The 20051-nt window shown below is 33.5% G+C and overlaps 2 protein-coding genes across 3 annotated transcripts; both read right to left on the reverse strand.

Moving 5' to 3' along the window:
- Positions 1-4822: 4822 nt before the first annotated feature.
- Positions 4823-6263, reverse strand: LOC131634342 (protein MIZU-KUSSEI 1). Its single transcript, XM_058904998.1, has one exon. The coding sequence runs from the start codon at positions 5997-5999 to the stop codon at positions 5199-5201; it is 801 nt and encodes a 266-aa protein (XP_058760981.1). The 5' UTR covers positions 6000-6263; the 3' UTR covers positions 4823-5198.
- A 725-nt stretch (positions 6264-6988) lies between these two features.
- Positions 6989-10179, reverse strand: LOC131634350 (protein Dr1 homolog). Of its 2 annotated transcripts, none has more exons than XM_058905014.1 (6): positions 10009-10179; positions 9856-9922; positions 9369-9458; positions 8948-9042; positions 8239-8307; positions 6989-7490 (listed from the first exon to the last, which is right to left on the reverse strand). In XM_058905014.1, the coding sequence occupies exons 2-6, from the start codon at positions 9908-9910 to the stop codon at positions 7329-7331; spliced, it is 471 nt and encodes a 156-aa protein (XP_058760997.1). In that variant the 5' UTR covers positions 9911-9922; positions 10009-10179; the 3' UTR covers positions 6989-7328. The 2 variants fall into 2 exon arrangements, with proteins under 2 accessions (XP_058760997.1, XP_058760989.1); XM_058905006.1 differs by having other exon boundaries at positions 6989-7493; positions 10009-10163.
- Between the last annotated feature and the right edge of the window lie 9872 nt (positions 10180-20051).

A 20051-nucleotide genomic window follows, 5' to 3' on the forward strand; every position in this document is an offset into this window, starting at 1 on the left:
AACATATAATTCTGGAAAGGATGGATTATACCCCTTTTCCTATTTGACAGTCGTCTAAAACATACAAGAATTAGTATTATCGCTTTCACAAAGGTCATGACTGCAACGTCGACGATTGCATCCAGTTAAATGATGCTATTAAGGGATTAATCAAGACATGTCGATTGTTTGAGTAAGTATAACCTCTTACAACAATTTTAAATTGAACAAATTATTCCTCCGATTTACTGCTGTCTTAAGTCTAAGAAAATTTTAAGATCAGAGAAACTTAAAAAAAAAACTAATCATAATAGTCTAGATGTTTGTGGCGTGGTTCAATCCAAAAAGAAATTGAACTTGTTTCTTCTAACTCAAATTTCTCATTTTATCGACTGAGTTTATTGTTAATTTTTTAGCCATTGCCATTCTTTTTTTTCACCGATAGGGTTTATAGCAAGAAATCATTTCAGACTTTTTATATCTTTTTACGTTCATTAGAGATTGAGATTTTCAACCAAAATTTGAACACTATTTTTATTTTAAGATCATTTTCACATAACAGAAGTTAGAAAAAAAACAATTAAAGAGGGTGTTTACAAATTATATTTGATGAGCTTCCTAGATAATGCTATTGATATTTATAGAGAAGAGGCAATGTGGAAGGAAATTATTGTATGAGTAAAAATCAAAAGAAAGATGCCTCCTAGATTAGATGGGAGAAAAAAGATGATTAAGAGTGGTAGATAAGATAAAATTGATATTTATTCTGCATGGTGATGATAATAAATTTATTAATTTAGGAACATGAATTATTTACTATATTTTTTTTTTAAATCTCTAACTCCATCTTTGAATCTCTCATCCATTATGCGAATTGTCAATATAAGTGTTTTAAAAATCGGACGGGACATCAAACTGGTGAGGGTACTGAATCACTGGTTTATTGGTCGAACCACTGAGTCTCTGGTCGAACCGCATGACAAAACTGAGTTAAATCAGATAACTCGGTTGAATAGACCGGTTATTATAACAAAATTATATAGGTATAAAATCTGTCGAACCGGATGATTCAGTCTCTACAAAATATAACTAGCACTTAAATTTTTTAAAAATATCATATTATAAATAAATTTACAAGTTCATAATTTAAATTCAAATTTTACACATAGGTATCACACAATAAAATAATACATAATTATAAAATATAATTGCAAACAAAAGTTTAATCGCAACATAATCTAATTGAATAATTTATAACAAAATAATTCAATTGTCTACTAAATTTAATTTCAATAGAAGAAAAATTGTTTCAATGTTGGGATCTCCTTCTTCATTATCAAAATTATCGGTAACAAAATCAACCGAATTTGCAACAATTTTTTATTTTGTTTATTTTATTTTTTATTTTAATTTTTCATTAAAATAGTCAAAACGATGTTGTTTTAATTTTTTAAAATTAAAAAAATTAAAAAAAATTAAAAAATTAAAAAAATACGTTTAAATCGCGGGTCACAAAAATCGCCGGTTTTCCCGATTTTAGCGGGTTACACCGGTTTTGACCTCCGGTCCGGTTTTTAAAACACTAGCCAATATTACACCTCTACTTTCGTAGATGTGTATCCGATTTTTTTTTAAATAGTTTTTTTCATAGGTGCATCTATGGAAGGTTAAAACATACCAAATTAATTGAAAAAACCCCAGATTAATTGAGACAATCTCAAATTAATTAAGTTCATGAAATCTTCCGGAGCTTTCCGGAACTACATCTACGAAAGGATTTGAAAACAGAGTGTTTTGTAGATGTACTTATAAAATATTCTGTTATATTTTCAAATCAACCACATTTAACTCTTAAACTCCAATTTTTTTTTAACAAAAGCGAAACATCAAATTATAGTAAATCAAAGCAATTGAAAAATCTCAATTACACTACTTTGATTTACTATAATTTGATGTTCTATTTTTATTATAAAAATTGAGTTTTGAAATAAAATGTAATTGATTTAAAATAGGGTAATGCACAAGTTAAAAAACAATAAAAAAAATTACTCCAAGTGCACAAGTTAAAAAACCTACTTAAAGAAATTTTGTTTTGAAAAAAACAATAAAAAAAATAATTTTTTTTTTTAAATTTATTGTACAATTTTCAAAATATTCTTTATTCAATTAGTTTTTAACTTGTCTCAATTGCACAAGTTAGCATTACCCTTTAAAAATACGGCAGAATATTTTGTAAGTATATCTACGGAACACTCTATTTTCAAAACCTTATGTAAATGTAGCTACGGAAAAAATCAAATTTTAAAAAAAGTGCTTCCTCCAGAAATACATCTACGGAAACAGGAAGCATAAATAAAATTTTACCGGATGACTAAAAGATTCAAGATGGATTGAGATTTATTTTTTTTTTATATTGTGAAAAAAAAATCAATATTAAAATTTAGTAGAATTCTTTGATCTAGTGGTTCTTACTCATGATTCATGATTCACGTTGAACCACTTAATAACCACTTAATAGATAGTTCACCTCGACATCACGAAAAATATAAGAAAATTTAATTTGTTTATCCACTTTTGTACTATTTAGGCGGATAAGTTTAAATTTAAATTGTTGAATTTAAATCGAAGTGTTTGTGAACTTTGATTTAGTCAAATTTCAATTAAAAAAATTGTGACGAACTCAAATTGATTTTGAACTGAACTAATTTCTTATAAGTCAAATTGAGTTAAAGTAGATTTAACTCAGTTCAACTTATTTCTATCTCGACTTATATCTATAATTATCTTCTATCAAACATACACATTCAAAGACTATAACTTGAACACTATCAACTTAAGGTGACTCTTCAATTATATTTGTAATTTAGTATAAATAATTGACAAGGAGCTCCACACTCATTTGGGGGCGGATCACGCATAAATAAAATAGTTAGCAATCAAAGTTAGAGTTGGTTGAGATGGTAATGAAGGACCACACAACCTTAATGCACTCTTCTAATCTCAATACTTTTCTTAATGGTGGTGGGTTAAGGGAGTTCTTGGTGAATTTATTAGGACAATAATGTTATATAAATAAGTGCCCCAACTTTATGTAAAGGAATTTGCTTTTACAGTTACTTATTTTGGAAGAATGATTTCTACATGATTTGTTTTATCAGAAAGAAGAAAACTTTGGTTTTGGTGAAATAAGTGTCACAATTTCTAGTCCTAGAAGTTGTAAGCCACAAACCCTTTGTAAGTTTGTAAGGAATAGTAGACAGTTTTGAAAGCCTGAAAACTAGGAAAAGGAAAGGTATAACATTTTTTTCATTTTGCACTTAAACAAATGTTCCAAAAAATGTAATGGATATCAAATCTACGAGACATCTGAATTATGATTCAACAGTTTAAAACTGCCATAATCAAGATGAACCGAACCGCAATCAAACCGTTGTATCAAACCATATAAATTCTTATTCGAAGTTCAACCAGTTGAATCGTGAAACATATCACCGCCTCACTATCGAGTTTTCAGACATTAAAGTTAGTACTATGGTGGGCTTAGGTTTACACTTTTGAGACTCATGCTGCACAAATTACTATGAGCAACATAATGCAAAGAATATATAACATATTTGAATTAGGCCAACCAAAGAAAAGCAGTCAACAAAAGGAAAAGCAAATGGTAGAGAGTATATAAACAAAGAAAAAGTATGGTGCTGCTGTCAGATCAGATTGTTGGTAACTGAATATTGATTTTCTTTTCCTTTTCTTATATAATTGCTTTTGATTGCTTTCATGATTAGGCACTAACAAATAGTTCTTGGGATCACTTCTCAAACAAAATTATGCATAAAAAGCAATGATTGGAACAATTTTAACTTTTATACCATATATTGAAATCTTGTTGAATTAAAATAGCATGTTGATCAAGGCTCCTAACTAGTCTAGAAGGAAACAAATGAATGAGTACTTAACAAAATAATGATTAAGTTATCATCAAAGAGACTTTGAAAAGAAAAAGGAATGGTAGAGATTCTCATATGGCAATTTTCCTCTGCACAAAAGCAACGAAAGTACTATTTGTAGAATTTGTAAGAGTAGAATTTGCAGAATAGAATCCAAATAAAGTTAAGTCCATTGAATATGGTTGGTTTAGAGACAATTGAACATGCTTTAGCCCGAAATCACGGCAGTTTTCCGCTCCTACGCGGAAACTCCATTTAGTAGCTTTTAGAAAACCATGAAAAAAATCGAAACTGGAAGTGCATTTGAGCCACCAAACGCAAACCAGACAGAAGCTAAGCTTTTTTTTGTAACAAAACATGAAAAGTGAAACTGTTGTTCTGTAATCTATAACTCGTTTCATAAACTATCATAGAAAGTTTATGAGAACAAGTTGAAAATAACTATTAAACAAGTTATAAGCTGTTTTTGCAAGTTCTTCCACGCAGTCTCCCAAGTATTTATGCATGTGAGAGCAATGGTGATGGAATTACCAATATAAACCACAATAATAGCAGCATGCTTTTTAATAGTCAGAAGTTCAAGAAGCACTTCAAATGTGGAAAATTAGTTCAATCATGAAGCCAACAGATATGAACCCGGACACGACACCGACAGTGACATGTCGACACCAGCAATAATTTGAAAACATGAATAAATTGAATGTAGTCACAAGTGTCGTTGTCGTGTCAGTGTCGTTGACGTGTCTTTTAGTGTCGGTGCTACAAAAGCCAATAGACAATTAGACACACCAATAGAAAGCATGAAGAGACAAAGTGCTAAAGCTACTTAAACTAAACAAAAATATGAACACAATCATGATTAGCATTAACATCGATTTCATATCATTAATCAAAAGGATTGAAATTAAAACTATACATATACACCTTTCTTGATCCACCCCACCCCACCACCAAGCTGTAAAGTACTAGTATTGATCACCCACAATTTCCCCCCTTTCTCCCTAGCCTAAAAAAAGAAACAACAGAAACCCAACTAGGCCTCCATTTCATGACTCAAGATCCAAACAACTAGAATATCAATAACCTAGTCCACCATTCCAAGTCCATGTTTGGATTCACAGCGAGTTTCGCAGATTCACAACACGCCACCGTAATTTCAACAAAGACTACACTGTCGCGATCTCGCCAAACTCATCGTAATTCCAAACATGCACCAACCAAGATTAAAGTATTAACAAAACAGTAATTAACAATACTGCTATAACTAAGAAACTAAACTCTAAGCAAATAAACACTGAGTTCAGGTGCACCATTGCTATCAGGATTCATCATATAGAAAGCTTCAGAATCTCTAGACCCAACAATTCTCTCAAACCTAGCTCTCATATACATAACTTCCCCATCAGAACAACCACCTTCAGCACTTGGCAAAACACCAGCTCCCATTGAAATTGGCTCCACAGCTTTCAAAATCTCCCAATCTTTCTCCCCACATTCTCTCCTATTCGCAAATCCACACTTTTTCCCATTACAAGAACTCCTCCAAAGAGGCTCTTGCAACAACCTCAAACTCTTCTTCTCAGTTTCTTTCTCCTTCACCTCCTTCACCTTGTCACATTCAAGAGCAATTCGAACCAACCCAGAAGCCATTTCACGAACCAAACCAGAGATTGGTGTTGCGAGCTCGATGAGAAAAGCTGGTTGTGAAGTGGGGTCTTTCTGAAAAGCGAAATGGACATGGCCACGACGGTAACCGAAGAGCGTTCCCACAACTCGTGAACCGAGACCGGAAGGGAGATTTGAACGGTTCTTGTTGAAGACTGTTAGAACTGAACGAAGCCTTGAAATTGCTACGGATTGAAGCTTCTTCCTTGCTGTTGATGAATGTCCTGAAACAACTTTTTCATTGTCGTTTTTGGTTTGTTGTTCTATGATTTTGGACATGGTTGAGGGTTCTTCTGGTTCTTCATTTCCAACTTTGTTTGTCCAATGAAAGTGTCTCTTAGAAGAAAGATCTGGAGAAGTTAAGGTTGTGTTTGTGTTTGTTGTGTCTTCCATGTTTGGTGTTTTCATTTTCAGAGAAAATAAAAAACAAAGCTTTAACAACAGGATGTGAAGAGACAGAGAGAGAGAGAGAGACAGGGAGAGAATGAATCTTAGTATTTGTTTTGATATGTTGGGTTTTATTTTATTTATGATTTAATTTGTACACTAGTAGTGATAAATAATAGATTATTTTGTGATTCTAGCTTGTGATTAATCACTTTTTTGATTAAGCTAGTGAGAGCAAGAGAATCGTGACAAAAGAAACATGGGTAGTCCCACAGGGTGATATAGGAAATCAGAAAGAGAAAAACTTGGATAGAGTGATATTTTTTAATAGGAAAGAAAAAAATCTGAGGAGACAATGTGTTTGTTATTTCACTTTCTTTGTGGGGTAGGTAGAGAGAGATTTTTTGTGAGAGTGATTGAGAAGGGTTTTTGTGATGTTTGTGTTTGAATAACCTCTTTTGACTTGGTGCTAAAAAAGGGTAAAGAAAGAAGTTAAATATAATGTTAAAGCTAAAACAAACAAAACACAAAGCCGTCACTGTTTCACTTAGCACTCTCTTTTGCTGAATCTATGTCTATAGTTTAATGGCGCATAAGGTCACATCAGGTTAAGGATTGCTGAATTTTCATACTGAATTTTCATGCCTCATGTTGGCTACAGAGACTACATTATATGTACCTACAAACTGACATTTCATTGTAGCATAGAGTTATCCCCACCACTAGTACTCAATCCTATTACCATGATAAAAACTTTGGTTCTTATCCTATCCCCAATATAAACTGTGAAAACTTATTTAGATTTAGGTTAATAGAGGCATGGTTTTAGGATAACTTGAAAGGAATGTTTGTCCAAACATTTGTGTCAAGAACACACATTTATCTCAAAATATGATGAGTTAAATTCACTACTATAACAAATAGATGGATGGTGAGAGAATTTTAAGTTATCATCATTCATCTCTTGCTATTTTTAAGATTTTCCCATATTGATGTTTATACAAAAGAAATAATCAGAACATAACGGCTTCGACATGTTTAATTGTTTGTTACAACGAACTGTAGTAAGTATCTACTGTCGAACTTGTGCTACGAGCTGTTAGTATGTAGAAGATACAAAAAAAAAGTAAACAAAATAATTACAAGTGATTCTAAACAGAAGAGGATTTTCATGAACTCTCACTAATTACATTGACTGGGAAATATGGATTCATCCATGGAATACAAATGGAGAACACATCCACATTGGCCAGCAAACTAGTGAATGGTTTTTGTACATAATTGAACTCATAGGAAGCATAGACAGGAGTTAGGAGCTTCTATGATTCAATATTAACTAAGGCCCTAAAGTTAGCTATTTAAACTTTGGTCGCCATCTGGCTGCTGCTTAGAAGCAATGGCCTCACCATTCATCCTAGCACGTGCCTCTGCAAACATCCTTTGTTGTTCTGCTAATGCTTCTTCCTCAGTCATCTCAGCTCCATTGCTCCATTTACCGCCTTTTAAGGAATCCTGCTGAAATATCAAAATATCTCAGTAATTAGTATTTTGAAAGTAAACTCATGCAATGGCGATAACTGATTCAAGATTAATTTTAACATTTCAGAGATGGACTCTCCAGTCTCTCATTAACCAGAACAAGCTTTCATGTAACGAAATTCATAACACTTGTGAATTCAAATAAGACAGATGGGTTAGCTTTTCTATGAGCATGCCATGATCTTTCTTACGTCACAAATGCAGAATACACAGCTATTTTTACAGGAGAATGGAAAGTTAAAAAAATCAACAGGCACAGGAAAATAATAACTACAAGAGATTTGTAGGAGATTTTGATTTTAACAACCAAAGATAGCACGGTCATGCTCGCAAATGGGCATGGCATGCTGAAAACTACCACCCTATTAAAATCGTCCCAGTGTAACACATATGAACCATTTCCTCAGGTCTCTATGGTTTAGGTTAGACAGGAGCCACATAGGGTTTGGGGATTCTCTATTAGAGAACCATCAATAAGCCTACAGTCCATCTTTCATTAGTCCCCAATGTAACAACAGAAATTCTGCTTCCACTAAGACTGTCCAAGAAAGATGGTCAGATAAACAGCCAAAACTGGTTCATCTTTATGGACCACTATGTTATCTTTTGTTTTGGTAGCAAGCGTTTATCTATTTTGGGAGGAAAATGTGTGTGATATGCTAATCTGTGTGATATTACTCAATATTAAGCATGCAAATGGGACATTTTTATTCCAAAATACCATGGTCTCCAATTTGTGTTGTTCGTATGCTGCATAAACTTCTTCAATGTAGTCGGCAAATCCAAGCACCTGGAAAGAGAAAAAATGGCAAATCAATAAATAAAAACAGGTTTGTTAAAAAGCATCCGATGAGCCCCCTATTGAAAATATCATATACATGTTATATGTTGTTTTTGTAAGGAATTCATTTTGAATTAAAAGAATTTTTTAATTGACATTCCTAAAACCTAAAATATGTAACACACAAAAGATGCATATTGCCATAATTGATTATCACCAGTTTGCAGGAAACAGAGTATAACATTAACTGAAAATTGGACCAACTGCTTCTCCACTTCAAGAAGAGGTAAATCTTTAATCAACAAAGAATGGCCAGATCAAGTATTGAGTAATTAAATTTCAGGTGTTGAAAAGTTTGGCTCAAGTCTCTTAAACAAATAAGAGTACAATGAATTGAATGTAGTTTCAATTTTGATTATGAAGGCAAATATGCCTTCTTCCAAATCAGTTGCAGTAAAGATAGGAATGAAGAGGCTGTTGCTAATTTACTATTAACTAAATCCTAAAACACAGCTCGCTTACACCAACTCATTAAGAATCTTTTCCATACATAGTACTGCCCAAAACAATTGTATGGTCCATATGAACATTGAAACATAATATAGGAAAAATTTGAACAAGAACCAGATGCAGAATAATGGATATATACCTGTAGAGCCTTCAATACGTGCTCAGGTGCAATAGTCCGTTTGTCCTCTCTACTACAGACTTCATTGGACTCTGATGAGATGAGATTTATAAACTCTACAATAAAAAATCCAACCAACAAAATCTTATTCAGCAAACAAATATCAAATAGCCCCAAAACATATCAAATATAAAAACCATGCGGCAAATATAAATGTGCTAATCAGTTATTACCAGAAAGATACAATTAAACTGTAGATTCTAATCTATGGACCATAAGATATGTTATGGTTGGTGGGTCACTATTCCTCATATTTAAATCTAAATTAGCCCTAATAACAAATCAGAGCCTTGTATTTTCATAAATACAACCCCGATTAAAAGATTCAACTCAATAAACAAAAAATACTGTGAATCAGATACATAGATTGTGAAATTCTGACCTACACAGCACTCAATCAATAAGTCTTGGGCATCTCTTGCAACACGTACATCCGGAGGTAACATCTCTTTAATTATCTTTGTCATTGTCGCTGTCAAGAAAGTAAATCATTAGTAAGCTATAACAAAAATTATGCACCAGAAGAAAATCAAATAACCATTACTAAGTGCAGCCAAAACTTCCAATATCCATTAATTAAAATATATATAAAAAAAAAAAAGAGTAATTTTCACAAAACAACCATACAATTTTGATAACATAAGTTTTATAAAGTGGAAAACCAAAATCCATGCAGATAATTAAGACATATATGTGCATGTTTGGAAACAGATCAAGATCAAATTAAAGACTCTGATTTTCCAATTATATTATCATCAATCAATCAATTTACCAGAGAGAAACAAAATTCATCTACACATGTAGCGAATCGATTCAATCACATTAACCGATTAAAGAAATAATCAAAATTAAAAATAAATAAATAAAACCTTTAGGGAGCGAAGCGTCTTCCTTTGATTTGCCAACGATATCCATGGGTTCCATGATTGATTTAACCTAAAACAAAAAACGAATAAAAACAGAATGAAAAATCGAGATCGTGAAATTATAGATTTGAAAAGAATGAAGGAAAAGTGAATTACCGATTGAAGATTCGAGTGGCGTGAGGATGATGAGGGGAAGACATGGTTGATTGATGTATGAATTTATGAAGAATGTGTTTTGAGAAGAAAAGAGAGAAGCAGTTTTTGATCGCATGCGATTAGGGCAACACACACTACCAAAACGCGTTTACCACTTACCCTAAGCCACGCGCATCATGCGCGTGATTCGTGACTTGGGGTCCACAGAATGTCCGATTCGTAATGCAAGCAGGTTTTGATTCACGTTAAAGAAAAACGTATTTTTATTAAATCCAAATATAAAGAATATTAGTATGTTTAATTTGTTTTTAAATAATTATTTCTGCTGCAATAAATAAATATTTTATAAAATAAATTTCTTATGTTAAATTTATTTTTATGCAGGCTCTCAATCTATTGAAAACACATTTTCTAAAAACTAACAAAACTGAGCCGAACAGGAGATAATGGAGCAAAATAAGAAAATAAATTTATTTTATTATTTGAATATTTTAGAAGGGATGAAAATTATTAAATTAATATCTCATTCCAGTGTTTGAAAATTAATTGAATAAACAAAAATGTTATAGTTTTTTATTCTATTTTTACTTCTTTATTTCAAAAACATATTATATAATAGGAGTGTTCAAAATCAAACCAACCCAATAGAAAACTGTAAACCAAACTGAAACCACAAAAAATCGTATTTGATTCGGATTTGTTTGAGTCATCTTTTAACAAAACCGCATGGTTCGGTTTGGTTTGCGGTTTGTATTTTGTAAACCGAATCAAACCGCATTATATTACACTCTAACTTTTACTTAACTCACATCCAACACAACCTCAAAACCTATTATACCTTAACCTTATGATTACGAACAATTTTATCATCCTTACACGTATGATTTTAGTCCCGATCTTCTTAAATCTCTAATAGCATTATCGCGTCTTCTTTGTCACATACATCTTCCCTCTTATTCTCTAATCTCTACTCTCTTATATTCTTTCTTTTTCACCTTCTCATTTTTATAAAAATGTTTCCTATATCAGTTTCGTTTTTATCACACATCTTCTTCACTAATCTCTTTACTCTTTTGCTTCTTTTTTTTCTTTTTCATCTTTACTAATTTCTCGTCTCTTATATATTTTTTTCATTATAATAATTTTTATATTATTTTATACTATTATTTTATGTTTATTATTCCACTTTTGTCTAATTTAATTTATACATATTAAATAGAAAGTTGTTGTCAAAATATGACGAGTTTTGTTGTTATTTGATAGTGTATGAATGTCTAAATACAAAGTTATATTGTCATTTATATTTGTATGTATGGCTCGATAAAATATTTGTAAAAATCGAACCAACCGAATCGAACCAAACTGCATTGATTTGGTTTGGTTCGGTTATTTTTTTAAAAGTCAACCGAACCAAACCAAACCGCACGATTTTTTCTCTTGCGGTTCGAATGATTTTTTTCGTCAAAACCGCTCAAACCACACCGCGAACACATCTATTACATAATGTCTCAAGAGATTATAACAATTCTTTTCTCCTACATATCCAACCGATAATGATTTTTCTTTTTCAAATTTTCGACTAAAAAACTTGCACCTTTTATATTTATCATGAAGTTATTTGATATGTATATTTGTTAGATAATAAGCAAAATTCTACTCCATTTAAAAGTCTTACATTTTATATTAGATGAAGTCTTATTTATTCATTTAAAAAAATTAGACAATTTCTTTATCAACCCCTACTTTCTTAGGAATCTGCGGCGAAATTCTTTAAATGTTTCTATATTTTGAAAGTACATCTTCGAATGAACATTTTTTTAGAAAAAATTGTTATTTCGAAAATGCATATCCGAAGACCTTTTGTTTTTAAAAAAATGTGACTTCAGAGATTCACTTCCGAAAACACAATTTTTTTTAGAGCAGAGTGTCTTCGGAGATGCATATTCAAAAAAATTCAATAATTATTAAAAAATTAAAATCAAGGTGAATCAATATAATTTATAATATAATTAATTGTATTAATTAAAATATGTTATTAAATATATATCATTATAATTAAGATATAATAATAATATGCATAGAAATGTAGTTTGTTGAATGCACCTAGATTTTGTCTTTAAACATAGGGAGAGATTTTTTGTTCTTAGTATTTTATAAACATGGGACAACTAAGAATGAGAAAGAACAAATTGTTAGGTGAAATTATTTTGTTCCGTGAAATTAATAAGATAATCAATTGGAATAAATTGGGTAACTATTTTTTCTTAATCATGTGGAATTACTAAAACAATCAATGGTAATAAATTGTGTTTAATATAATGAAGAATATGTAAAACAAATAATTTTGGTTTAAATGGAGAATTGAGAGCAAAAGGAGTTAATTTTTGTGAATTTGTATGGAACATATCATGTGGAATGTACATTTAGATGGATTTCAAACCTCCTGAGGTATTTTGTCAGCCATAAATATAGTTGGTGACTATACTTTAATTGGATTGAGTATGCTTGTCTTGAAGTATTTATGATTGTTGTGTTCTGTTTCGGTGTTATATGCCATAACATTTCTAATTTGTTTACTCGATTTTACACATGTTAAGTCAGTTTAACATTTTCTCATAAGTCACGTAATCGTTCTATATCAAATACTACAAAATCCAAGCAGTGAAAACTTCATGCTTCTGAATGACTGATAATTGGTTTCATTTTTGCCTATTTGCTACTTTCTGCTTCGGGACAATTGATAATTGATTTTGTTTTGTTCATTAAAAATCAATATCTATTTATTTTTATCATTTTTAGTTTTTTTTTATGACTTTGTGACTTTGGCTTAACATTTCAGTGATTTTGGCTTAACGTTTATGTGGCGTATAATGTTTACATGTGTTTGTGTATGTTTACTTGGTTCAAATGGATGTAGACTATAGAAATATACATTGTGAAGAATTGGCTAGTTGTAATAATGTCGGTGATGAAAAAGGAAAAGATGACATAAATATTTACAAAAAGATTAATGACCTAACAAATGATGATATAAGAGGTTTGGAGTTTGCTTATGAGGAAAAAAACAATAGATTTCTATGAAATATATGCAAAATGCCACCGATTTACAATAAGAAAAGATGATGTAAAACATAATTATGAAGGGAATATAATTGTTCATCAATTAGTTTGTAATAGAGAGGGTAAGAGTGATAAGAAGAGGGGACGATGTAGAGATCCAAGTGTCATACCCCAAATTTGTCCTACCCTTTAATTTCTAACTGGCTTTAGCTTCGCATTTCATCTGCATACCTCCATTAGGTCATTTAACGCATTATGCATCATTCATCAATAACTTTGCATTGGATTAAAGGTCTTGGAAGATAGGTTTTTGTATGGACATTCATGATGGACTTCTTTCTCCTAAAGCTGCAAGGTCTTTCTCTATGAAGATTCATCAAAGGCAAGGGGATTATGGTTCTTATGCGCAGTGTCTACAATCGTTAATTCAACTGAGATTCAGTGGTTTTCAGGTTGAGGTGTTCTTATGTGCTCTAATTCTCATCTTCCTCAAGAATTCCTCAAAGAATTGTTCTTATGTCAGATTGAAGTACAATACATGTCATCATGTGAGAGTTAGACTTGTGGGTTCATTGTGTTCAAGGCGCCGCTATACGTAATTGATTGGTGGTTTGGTTTGAATTGAGGGATTGAGATTGAAATTAAGGTCACAATGATTTGAGGATGAATTCGATGATTTAATTGACCTTATTATTCAAATTTTGTTCAAGGCCTTTTTGTTCATTGAGGGTAATTCAAGCTAAGATACTAAATACATGATGCAAGAAATAAGGTCGTGGATTGCTTGTGATCAAAGATTTATCATTTCTCTCATTAATTTGTTGATTGCGATGCAAAAGGATGTGTGTTGAAAATATGTTGGAATTCGGATAGAAAATACAGATGAGATAGTTTGGAAAATGGACAAGATCAAGGTGTTTAAAAATCAATTTCTTTGGCCATGATCTGCTGGAACTTGAAATTATCCAAAAGCCTTATAAATGAGTTATTCATATAAAAAGGCATTCAAGCTCAAACCCATTTCAATTTCTCAAACAATTTCTCACCATTGTTCTAATCATCTAATATGTCATCCTTCATTCACCAATTCAAACTCAAGCTTCAAATGTCCATTCCATTTCATTACAAAAATACTCAAATGTCCATTACAAAACAAATATGAATTACAAAAGTCAAACTACAAAAAGATTATACAAAATACAGAGCTACGTCATTTTCAAATTCTCGTTGAGCTCTTTTCTTGCACCACAGATAAAGCCCAGTTTCTATATTGGAGGTTCTAATCCAAAACGTTATCTGGAAGCACAAGGATGATAGGCAGGCGCTTTCCTTGAGGCAGCATCATAGCCATTCAACATGGACACATATCTCTCATCTTCTGAAATCATCTATTGACCATATGAAAATCCTGCGGTAAAAAAAGAAAATGAATTCAAAACGGTGCAACATCAATAAATTGGTCACCATATCACGTCCAAACGAGAAAACCGAACCGGAGCCGGTTCAAATAAAAGCAAAAGAAAGGAAATCCATGAGCCTGGACATCAAGCCAAGTTTCCTGGCTAAACCGAACCCAAAACCTATTGCATAATTGAAAAGCTAAGCCAAAGTAGAAAAACAGATTGAAAAAACTTCACAACAAAAAAACGTAACAGAATCGATTCTTACCTCTCACGATTCACCACCTCCAATTCACTTCATCACTTGACTCTCCCTTCACCACCAACGGCCTCTCAACCATTTCTTCCACTCGGTTCCCATCTCTGAATCTTCATACTCCACAATCATCTTCATCCTCTAATCATCACAAAAATTGACAAAAAAACGCAAGAGAAAAAGGATCGTAACAACCCATAACCGAATCCTCTCCCCATCTCCATCACATCACTTTTCACGCAATAACCTTCTTCATATCTTCTTGAATCCATCATGATTACCTACGAAAAAACCTTCATTCAATTCACAACTGAAAAGGGAGAAAAAGCTGTAACAAACGGAAAACAGAACGTAACAAACCTCTGAGAAGAGTAACTCACTAGGTAACCGAATCGAAACACACCTTCTTCTCGGAACCTTCCATTCTCAGCCATAATCAATCTCTGAACTGTGTTCATCATCTTCGATCTTCATCGCTGAATCAACAATTCACCAATTCACGTTCGTCGTCAACTTCGCATTCAACACTTCTCCAATCTTCATCGACCTCCAACAACATCAACGTTCTTCATCTGCATCATCGCCAAGAACGCTCTTCATCAACAATCATCATCATCACGCGCTTCGTTCAACAACAACTACGCAAGCTTCAATCCGAAAACGACATCGCAATGCTCCTTCAGTCTTCAATTATCGGATCGTTGTGACTTCGGCATCAGACATGTTCACCGTAAACAACAACATTAAGAGGCGGAAGAAAGAAGAAGTTCGTTTGGGATCTTAAACAGAAAGTGAGGCGAATTCATGACGAGAAAAGATCGGAGATGAAAGAAGAACTAGGTCGAGAAACCATTGATGCAGACTGAGACGATGGAGATTGTTGGATCATGGTGGAACGAAGGTCTTCTCCAGAGGTCCGGCCGCCGTGAGTTCTTGAGAAGGAGGAAGAAAGCTTGTTCGGTGAGTTGAACGGTCACAGCCTCTAAACCTAATTCCCTTTTTAATTTCTCTTTGGCATCAGCGTGAGTTTTGATATGATTAATTAGGACTGATTGGTGTTTAGTTATGTTTAATTGTTCATAAATCTGGATAAACAAAAAAATCTGAGTGGATTAGAAAAGCTGATGGATCATTGACTTGGGCCAAACGGATTGCAATCTACACCCCTTTGAAGGCCCGTGGCACCACCTTTTGTTACAATAAATAAAATCTGAATATAACTTGGGTCATGTGTAACACGAATTGCTGTTCCCACCCCCTATTCTGATCCCAAAGCGCTATGCCATAATACCAGTTCAGTCTCTTTTACTACTACACCCCATCCTTAGGCAGATTTAGCATTTTGTTTCAAATTGCTTTCTCTTCAACTTTTGCTTCATAAATCATTTTCCATGAAATAAAAAATGAATAAAAATAGGTTTTAGATAGATATATGTGTGTATATATTTTTGGTATTTTTTGTAGATTTTTAGAAATTAGTTGTGCATTTTTGATAAATCATTTACTTTGGTATGTTCATGTTTCTCTTGATTTTGATAGATTTTGCAAAGTGATTTCGTTTAATACCTTAGGATCAGAATCTAATTGCAAATTTTTGTGTGGTTACTGTAGACTAATCCATGATGTTGTGTACAAAAAATGATTTCTCAATTCTTTGTTTTGATTGGTATTTGGTTAGTTTTGTTTAACTCGATTAACATGCGTTTCCATTAGATAATTGTGACGTTTGTGCTCTCAAATTGAAATGCATTCATGCAATAATGTTGGTTCCTTTTTGTACATATAATTAGGGATGTTTAGAGGTCCTAAGACCTGGGATTAGAATTTTTAAGTCGTATCTTCTTATTTTACTTGATTTTCTTTTCTCACATGTAAATAACTTGCTTTTTGGTTGACGATCACATCATAACTTGTACAAATGACCTATAATTTTGTATGAAACTCCTTGGCATGATTTTGTGATTGTTTAGGCATCTAGTAAAGGCTATTTGCTACTGACTTGTACCATTTGGTTACATGTTTCTAACTTCATTCACGATTTGAAGCCGTTTAGCTAGTATTGACCTAATGTTGTCTAGTTTTGGTTAGAATTTTGTATTGCTTCATGCTAATTGACTAATATAGATTAACATAGGATATTGGAACTAAATGAATGAGTTTGCTACTGACTTCAAGCTTAGACCATGTGTTCACTTGTCTTTGTTTTGATTAATTGATGTTTGTCCGCTAATTGGTAAGTAACGATGCATGCGATACTTTGGTAACTTCTTGTGGATATTTTTGTATGACACCGTGATGCTTTTGTATTTTATTTGGGACATTCAATCCCTTGTTTTGCTACTGACTTGGGGCTTCTTTCTCTCGTGTCCATGCTTAGCCTCTCATTCCTTGCTTTGATGTTGCTTATTCCTTACTATTGCTTGCCATGTTCCCTTAGACTCTTCCTCCTTTGTTAAGAGGAATTGAGATAGGATAGTTATCCTCGACCTTAGGGCCATTTGTGGATTAGAATGACATAGATTAGAATGTTAGATCTAGTTCCCTATTGCATTCTTTTTCTTTTTCAACTCTTTAAAACATTAATAAAAGGAAGATGCGAATCACAATAAGAAAGTGATAGAGAAATGAGTGGGATTCATTCCCTAATCTGTTTCTCAATCACTTAGTGGCGTATAAACGAGTGGGATTTATTCCCTAATCTGTTTCTCGGTCACTACCTAATGGGAGAGAAATGAGTGGGATTCATTCCCTAATCTGTTTCTCAAACATTAATTAATGGGAGAGAAATGAGTGGGATCCATTCCCTAATCTGTTTCTCAAACATTACATAATGGGATGGAAGTGAGTGGGATTCATTCCCTAATCTGCTTCTCGATCATTATATATTTTATGTGATTCGAATCGCAGAGTAATTTCCCTTAAAAATACACAACCAAAAACACTTAAAACACCTAACAATGGTTCAAATTAAAACAAAGTAGAGAAAGTGGTGAGTGGCCCGGTATTGGGAACTGTTCATCACCCATCTACCCTAAAAGACACAAACCAATCTCTTTTTCTTTTGCCTCTTTGGCACCTAAGGGCAATGTTATTTCCGCTCGTACGCATCGTAGGCGATCCCTTATGCAAGAGCGCGAACGTTGACTCCGCCCAATTAAAAAACACAAAAAACAAACAGAAAATCTTTAGCCGAGCTACAGTAACTCTGATTCCTGAAAAGGATACGTAGGCAGCGGGGTAGGGCCCGTGCGAGTACAATTCTTTCTTTTCCCTACATTTTGCATTCATTTCGCATATAGACATAGACATAGTACACACCCTTTAGATAGAAACAAACATAGGTGGATACCATCGAGTACGATGGGCGAGAGGGGTGCTAGTACCTTCCCCTTGCGTAACCGACTCCCGTTCCTAGATTCTCTGGTCGCAAGACCTTGTTCTTATCCTTTGCCAGGTTGTCTGATATTCCTTTCCCTTATGGGATAAATATATTGGTGGCGACTCTGTTCATTTTTCGCGAACGTGCGACAACTGGCGACTCTGCTGGGGATGTGATAGACCTGTGCTGGTCCATCTTTAGCGAGTCGATCCTAGCCTATCCGTTTGTTTGTTTATTTATTGGGTGTGCTATGTTTTGTCTATACGTGCATTTATTTATTTTATGTATTTATTTTTATGTTTTTTTGCACATCATGCTTATTTCCTGCTTGCATATCATGTTTACTTTCTGCATGCATCTGGACTATATTATGGGTCCCCGTGGGGACCACATATTTTCTCTGTTTGCAGGTTGGGTGGGATGATTCTATGAGGTAAAAGGCCCAATACCCAGGCCAGAGTTGACACATAGGATACCTAGGATAGAGTGGATAGTCATGACGCCAACAGAATGTCAGGTTCTGTTGATTGCGATCATGAGACCCACGACCAGTTGAGACTCGAATGGGATACCGTTGTTGGCATGTATTTGCAACGATGATGGTGTTTCAGGAGAGTTGTTAACGCTGGAGACCTTTTGACCTACCCTGACCTAGATTCACCTGTGAGTGGGGAGGGATATACATGACAGGTACCGTTGGTGACTATTCTGTTATGTTGGTGACTATTGTTCCTATGGCTGTGTGGTACCTATGTCGGACCTTTGATCTCATGACATCTGACCTATATCAGTTATTTAGAGGATTGTACAGTGGTTACTAAGATTTATGGATCTTGATCCCATGCTTTTGCATTGCATAACATCATTGCTTCATCCACTTCATTTGTGGGGGATCCTAAAGTCTGTTTCCAAAAAAAAATAGAAAAAGAGAAAGAAAAGATATTCTATACAAAACAAAGCCTTGATTTCAAAAAAAAAAGGAAAGAAAAGAGAAACAAAAGTGTGAAAAGACTTTAGGATTCTCCATAAATGAGACATGCATTCACACTATCATGCATTTCATGGTTCTATCAGAAACTTGTGGGGGCCTTTTCTACTCAAATTTTGACTTCAGCAACAAAATTGACTTCTCACCGCTATGTGCTCAAAAGTTAACATTGGAATAACTCTGTGGGGTTTTGACTGAGATGAGAACATAAATGGAGACTGGAATGAATGAGTGTATGGAGGTTATTCAAGCTTTTTTCTCTTTGATAAGAAGAATTGAGACAAGTTCCTCGAAGGCCAAATGCAAATGTTAATCTCACCCGTGAGAAGGTCTTATGAATCAGAATGTTTGAAGTAATGTTGAGATTCCTATTCTTGGTAAGGAGCATTCACATCATTGAAGTTTTCAAGTTTCCGAGTATTGAAATTGACAAAAGGTTCCACCTCTTGAAGGAAAGTTTTGAAGCCATAAAAGGTTGTGACTTCATTGATTTATACTTTGTTGTCCTGTGCCTAGTGCTTGATATCAAGAACTGCAAGGGTTATTTTCTCTCACTCCGAATGGTTTGGATATTGAAGTTAAATTGGTAATCATCTCTTGTACATGTGTGGAAGTTGCTTGGGGCTCCCGCACGAGGGATAAGCAAGACGTACTCTTATCTTGAGCATTGCGCCATTTGCCTTGCTCGAATCCCTAAAAGAATTACAAATTCCTATGCGACTTCGTCAGAATCTTCTTCCGTGTGGTAATCAAGAGTGTTCTTCATAATGCTTCTCATCCTCAAGGTTCTACTTCATATCTCGGTTGCCTTTTCTCATGATTTCCTTCTCAGTGGCCCTTGCTTGTTAACAGAGAGAAAAATAATGTGAGAAACAAATTGATGTGATTCTATTGCCTTGTGCCCAGTTGCTTCCTCGTTTGTCAGAATTTCAATTGGTTAAGATTCGTGTTTTGGGTCTT

The sequence above is a fragment of the Vicia villosa genome, linkage group LG1 (genome assembly GCF_029867415.1).
Source record: "Vicia villosa cultivar HV-30 ecotype Madison, WI linkage group LG1, Vvil1.0, whole genome shotgun sequence".
NCBI lineage: Eukaryota > Viridiplantae > Streptophyta > Magnoliopsida > Fabales > Fabaceae > Vicia > Vicia villosa.

Bases quoted from the DNA above. Each gene is read 5' to 3' on its own strand.
- LOC131634342 (XM_058904998.1), bottom strand. From the start codon at position 5,999: ATGAAAACACCAAACATGGAAGACACAACAAACACAAACACAACCTTA.
- LOC131634350 (XM_058905006.1), bottom strand. From the start codon at position 9,910: ATGGAACCCATGGATATCGTTGGCAAATCAAAGGAAGACGCTTCGCTC. The intron at 9,459-9,855 runs GTTTTATTTATT...CTTTCTTGACAG, and splicing joins AGACGCTTCGCTCCCTAAAG to CGACAATGACAAAGATAATT. The intron at 9,043-9,368 runs GTCAGAATTTCA...TTTTTATTGTAG, and splicing joins ATTGATTGAGTGCTGTGTAG to AGTTTATAAATCTCATCTCA.